Below are 6635 nucleotides of genomic sequence, written 5' to 3' on the forward strand. Positions count from 1 at the left end.
TTACCCGAGATGCCCCCAAATTACGATACCAACATGGTATATAAATATACTGAGATGGTATCATCGAAGACTGTTTTAGTCGTCCTCTTAGTCCTCTATGATACCATCATGGTATATAAATATACTGAGATGTTATTATGAATGATCATATTCATTTATTTAAAAAGACACTTTTCTCGAAAAAAAATCTCTATGATACCATCGACTTGTATACATATACTGTGATGAAATCATGGAGGATTGCTTTAGCTCTTCAATGAGACACTCCTCAGGACCATGATATCATTGTGGTATATAAATATACTGAAATGGTATCATGGAAGACTGCTTCAGTCCTTCTCTTAGTCCTCCATGATACCATCACGATATATAAATATATTACGATGATAGCATGGAGGAAGGGGTTTGGACGAGGGGACACGTCGGGTAATTAATTTGGGCTGGGCTGGGCAGAAGCGAAAATAATTTGGGAGGGAGCATGGGCGGGTAATTAGTTTGGATTGGGCGAACAATTAGTGATGTTTTCCCAATCTTTTCCCTGTTCAATTCGGGTCACTTCATAACAGGCACTAATGACATTTCAGGGAGCTAAACAACCATGGCCTTGAATATCATTTTGTACAAGGAAAATAAATTTACTAGAACATTTTGACAAGTTATTAGACTAGTATTAGGAACAGAAAACAGCAACTAATAAAGACTCAATCCTCCAGTCAAAGATTACCTTTATTCTGGAAAAGATACAATCCCCACATTTGATGAGAGCTTTAACATATTACATACAGAAACTATTCTCTAACATACTAATAATTCCTCCACCTGGTTTAGCACCACCTGGTTTAGCAGGAGAAATGATTACACCAGCTGGCTTGTTAGATTAAAGTTACTCATGAAAGGTGTCCATAAGCTAGATAGTCCACAGACAAACTAAGTGGCTATTAGTTATAAAGGTTGGGAGTAGAATTAAGGATCAAGATATGCCCGTTTTAGCTTGAAGAGAGTTTAAGCCTTGGGAGATTGTGTGGCGTGAAAGCTAGAGCAGCTACCAGGCTTCACTGCTGGTCGAGGTTGTTTCACCAGTGGAACCAAAGACTGCACAACATCGGCCATCAGTGGCCTGTAATCAGCCTCCGGTTGTACACACATTGCAGCAATAGCAGCAACTTGAATAACTTCTTTCATTGAATACTGACCCTCCAGCGCTGGATCCATTATCTCTACAACTTTTTCCCTATCGGTGAGACGGGGCAATGCCTAACACAGAAATGGGAATAGGAAGAGTTCAGTAAGACCTTAAGTAGTCCAACTGAGTAATGTTTATATTCATCAGCAGGGACTGGGGGGCATTTGACAGAAGAATGAACATGGGATAATCAAAGGGATGGTTTGGTATGATGGATAAGAAAAAATAGTGATGGGATAAAAATTTAGTACGGCCTTATCCTTTGTTTGGTTACTAATTGTGGGATAAGTTATCCCAGGATTAAAAAATAACTTATACCCATCAGAGGGTGGAATAGTAATCATGGGGTAACTTATTCCAGGATAAAACAGTGAAATTGACTAAAATAGCCCTGAGGTTCTCAAAACCCTTTTTCTACTATATAAGGTGGAGGGTATTTTTGTAAACAAATAACTTTTTCTTAAAAGTTATGCAATGCATGTTACTTTTAATACAACAAACTAAACAATCAATAAGAAATAATATCAGGATAACTAATCCCAATATAAATAATCCCAGTATAACTTATCCCAACATAATTAATCCCATCATAACTTGTATTCAAACCAAACGACCCGTAAGGCTTTTTTCATTTTGGCCCCTCGGGCGCAAGCCAAAATATACTAAACCTATACACTGATAGTGTATATCATATGTATATTACATGTATATTCTATTTATACAATATGTATATTTATATTTAATATACAAAACCTATACATTTGCTGGCTATTATTCTTTTGAGCGGACCAAAAATGTAATTACTTAGGATATTATGTCTTAAAACTATTACGGAATCCTACTTATCAACAAAAAAGAAGAAACAATTAAGGGAACCTACCCAAGAAACAAGAACGCCTTCGCCAGGAGATCTCTTCATATCAACTGGAACTCTGCCTGTCAATAACTCTAGGAGGACAACCCCATAACTGTAAACATCTGATTTGGTAGTCAAGTGCCCTGTTAATGCATATCTGCAAGGGTTTAACGGAAGAAATTTGACATCGACACATGTTAAAATCGAAGATAAGAAGGTACTGGTAAGTTAAGAAAAAACATAATTCAGCTAAATGAAGGGTTCTTACTCTGGAGCAACATATCCCTGTGTCCCCAAAACTCGAGTAGAGACATGCCCACCAGCTTTATCAGATCCAAGCTTGGCCAATCCGAAGTCAGAAACTTTGGCATGGAAATTCTTGTCCAAAAGAATATTGCTACTTTTGAGGTCTCTGTGTATAACTGGGGGATTGACATGTTCATGGAGATATTCCAAACCTTTAGCAGCCTCCAAAGCTATTCTCAACCGAGTCTTCCAGTCCAACTTTGGACAAAAATTATTAGAACCTTCAGAATGGAATGTAACACCTTTGATAAATGAGTTGATGACTTCCAAAGAAAAACTTGAAACAATGAGAACTAAGATTTTTAAACTGAGCTTCCTCTTTTACACGGCATTAATAGCTGTAATGAATGGATTTTTAGTTATTGCTCCTTGCAGGAAAGAAACGGTGGGGGGTGAAATAGAACTGGATGTTCAGATAATATCTATCAGATTTGGAACTGCCTTTTGAGAAAGATTCCGTGAGCAGTGCGTTTTCTAAGCTGCTGTAGAGACAATATACATTGAATTTACTTTTCTCAGGTTGCACATTGACTATCTTTACATGTTATACTTATCGGTATAATTTCTTATGTAATATGGTGTCTTACTGCATTAAGAAAAAACCTTTATCTGAACGATGTATTACCACTACATACCTTTGATTGGATACAAGTGCTCCTGCAAACCACCGTTTGCCATGAACTCATAAACAAGCAGTTTATGGCTGGTTTCTGAACAATAGCCAATCAATGACAGCAAATACGGTGAGCGCAAGCGGCATAGCAACTCCACCTGACATTTTATGCCAGCAATCAATCACCAAAGTAAAGGAGAGCATGTAAAAGAATAATCGGAGTCATTCAACTCTTCTTGAGGTCTCAAAAAGGGTTCAAGGGTTTCACTGAAACTCTGTACTTTGTAACTGTTTGACACAACGGTTGAAATATTTAGAAAATCATATAACATTTGAAAGGCTTTGTTGAGACTTTGTAACTTGTGTTTGTTTGATTCACATCTGCAATTTGCTTTATATTAGATTACATCTTAACGTGTAATCTTCCGAAGATCAGGACTTTTGCATACTTGTTTTCTTGCTAATGATGACAATAACAGATCTTCTTTTGGATTGTATTGAATTTATATTTGCAATTACTTACTAAAACTTGTTTGTAGGTAAATTACACCAACACATCAGTGGCTCTAATCAGCCTAACAATTAGTTCTATTTAATGCTCCAAAACATGAATTAAGATACATTGAGACTAAAATTCACAAGATAATACATGCAACTTAACTCCTCAGAACTTAAGAACCTTTTATTAGATTAATAGTAAAAAATATGTAATGCAATCTACAGATTATAAATTTAAGACAAATATAAAGTCTTAACAATGCCCTCAACTGAATTTAGGTTAGACTCAATGAAACCCTTCAGATTTTCAATTGATAACATTTAAACCCTTGCGTTAAGGGTTAAAAACTGTGAAAAAATACCAACAAAGTGCTTAACCTTGTTTTAGACTTGATAAACCCTTGAACTTTTTGTTGGGAAGCACCCAAATTCTTCCATTGATGAGGGTTAAACAAAAGGTTGATTGACACTTTGTAGACTAAAATTTAAGGGTTGAGGAAATTTTTCCCTTTCAACATTATAGAGTTCACTATATTGTGTCGGAAAAAGTATTGACTGATATCTTACCTCCACCTTAAATTCTTCCTCCCCTTGTTTTCCAGCCTGATCCATCAGCTTAATTGCAACCTTCCTCCCATCTTGAAGCACTCCTCTGTACACTGACCCGAAAGCACCGTGTCCAATCACATTAGATTTTCCAAATCCACCGGTGGCTGAATGCAGCTGCTTGAATGTGAAAACCTGAAGTCCCTTCTCTGCAATGACTTTCAGATTGGAAAAACTGTTTCCCTTTTCCTCACAAGCACTCTCTTTATCTGGATGGAGTAACAAAAATGTATCAAGACTTTAGCTTTTCCAATTCTTAAAGTCACACAGAAGAAGACACAATGCACAGGGTGTAAATTTGTAACTTAGGAAGCATTTTCTCTGTAAAACAAGCCGAACAGTTGGTGCTAATTTTATGAGCAACTACTAGAGCAGTGCCCAGGGTAAAAATTTGTGCATTAGGAGGCATTTTCTCAGTAAAACACGCCGGACAATTTAGTGCTAATTTTATAAACAACTACTAGAGCACAGTGCACAAGGTAAATTTTGTGCAGCATTTTCTCAGTAAAACAAGCTGGACACCTAGTGCTAATTTCATTAACAACTCCTAAAGCACAGTGAGCAGAGTGTAAGTTTGTCCATTAGAAAGCATTTTCTCAGTAAAACAATCTGGACTATTAGTGCTAATTTCATTAACAACTCCAAAAGCACAGTGAGCAGAGTGTAAGTTTGTCCATTAGGAAGCATTTTCTCAGTAAAACAAGTAGGACAATTAGCGCTAATTTCATTTACAACTACTAAAGCATAGTGAGCAGGGTGTAAATTTGTGCACTGCAAAGCATTTTCTCAGTAAAACAAGCCAGCTAATTAGTGCTAATTTTATTAACAACTACTAAATCACAGTGAGCAGGTTGTAAATTTGTGCATTAGGAGGCATTTTCTCAGTAAAAAAGGTCAGACGGACTGACGGTTAGTAGTGCTAAATTTATTAATAACAACTATTACTACAACTAAGGCTCAACTCCAAAACAGTTGAGGTCATTTAGATGAATCTTCTCCACCTAAGTTGAAAAAACTCTCCAACTAAGTATCTGTTTCCAGTCATTAACACATTTTACTCAGTTTTTCAACATTCAGTAACCAAGATTAAATCTTTTCCATTTGTCACAGTAACAATTCAAGTTTCTTCTTTTCTTTTCCTAAAAAAGAAAAAAAAACTGAAACCCCCAACCCCATCCCACCCCACCACCATCCCCATCTTCTTTTTCCCATTTGCTTACTGCAATCCCATTTTGACCCATATCTTCATAAAAATCAAAACTTTCTACAACACATTCAAGAACCCCTTAACAAATGCACCTAATTCTTGAAACACTTCTAACCAACTTAAAGAAATGTAAAGCTGAGAAAGTTATAAAGACTTTACAAGTGCGGTTCTTGAAACGCTTGGCAACTTTGTTCCTGATATAGCAATAGTAGCTAAAAGCAACAAACAAAGAACCAACAGCAAGAGAGGCAACAACCACTATTGTAACTGCAGTGGCCCTTTCTTTCTTATGGTACTCATCATTTTGTGGTTCCATTAGTGCAAAAATGTTAGCAAAAAAGGGAACTAAAGAGGGTTACAAGGAAACCATTGTTGGAGAGAGAAGTTTACAGGTAGTCCTGTGAGGTTGACAGGACTAATGGGACTGAAGTAGTCTTTTTCTTACCTCTCTCCTCTTTGATTTCTGTTTTTCCAGGTTTGTATTTGTCTTGTTGTGTCAGCGCGGGGAATAGCTGAACAGGGTACAAAAAAGGGGGTCATTGTGTTTTGCTTGGGAGTCCCTAGGATCATTGAGGGTCTATAAAAGAATGTTTGTCTTTAGTATTAAAAAAAAAAATAGGGAGTTGCTAAATAGCCACACTAATTTAATTTAAATTTGATCATATTTATATAGAAATTATCATAATTTTTATTGTATAATTTTAAATTAAGATAAATTTTGAGAAGATAAAATAGAAATGATATTAAGTAAGTATAAATTATTAAATTTATCCTAAATAATCATATAAATTTATCTCATTTAGATTATTGTGGCCAAAATAGTGTTGCCAAAAGACTTTATTGCAAAAAAATAATTAAAGAGTGATTAACCGTTTTTTATAAAGTTGCAAGTTGCTTTAACACCGGTAAAGGCTATTACCAAGGTCCCCTGTATTGTAGAAGCTCAACAGATTAACCCCTCGATTAGTGTTTGTCTTTAGTAGTGAAAAAATAATTAAAGAGTGATTACAGTTTTTTATAAAGTTGCAAGTTGCTTTAACACCGGTAAAGGCTATACCAAGGTCCCCTGGATTTTAGAAGCTCAACAAATTAACCCCTCGATTAGCTTTCTTAACCCTTCTAATTCACTAGGAATTTTGTTTTTCCAATAAACAGCTGCATTTTATTACTCATTTCCATTGACTTTCAAACAGTTCATTATTAGCTCTCGGAAATTTATTAAAGTAAGTTACTAAAAGTTCAGTATATTCGAGCCAACTTTCAATTCCAAATCATTTATCCTTTAGAGAAATCAATAATATTCCTTTAAAACTAAAAGCCACAATCTCACATTTATCCTTTATAGACAACTTACCCGTCTCTAATA

At 35.6% G+C, this 6635-nt stretch overlaps 1 protein-coding gene across 1 annotated transcript; it reads right to left on the reverse strand.

Annotated features, from left to right (window-relative positions):
* Nucleotides 1-708: 708 nt before the first annotated feature.
* LOC132618840 (probable serine/threonine-protein kinase PBL7) lies at nt 709-5747 on the reverse strand. The gene is made up of 6 exons (XM_060333842.1): nt 5429-5747; nt 4024-4271; nt 2981-3116; nt 2308-2566; nt 2064-2196; nt 709-1254 (listed from the first exon to the last, which is right to left on the reverse strand). The coding sequence occupies exons 1-6, from the start codon at nt 5583-5585 to the stop codon at nt 1003-1005; spliced, it is 1185 nt and encodes a 394-aa protein (XP_060189825.1). The 5' UTR covers nt 5586-5747; the 3' UTR covers nt 709-1002.
* Nucleotides 5748-6635: the final 888 nt, after the last annotated feature.

This window comes from Lycium barbarum, chromosome 11 (assembly GCF_019175385.1).
Source record: "Lycium barbarum isolate Lr01 chromosome 11, ASM1917538v2, whole genome shotgun sequence".
In the NCBI taxonomy this organism is placed as follows: Eukaryota; Viridiplantae; Streptophyta; class Magnoliopsida; order Solanales; family Solanaceae; genus Lycium; species Lycium barbarum.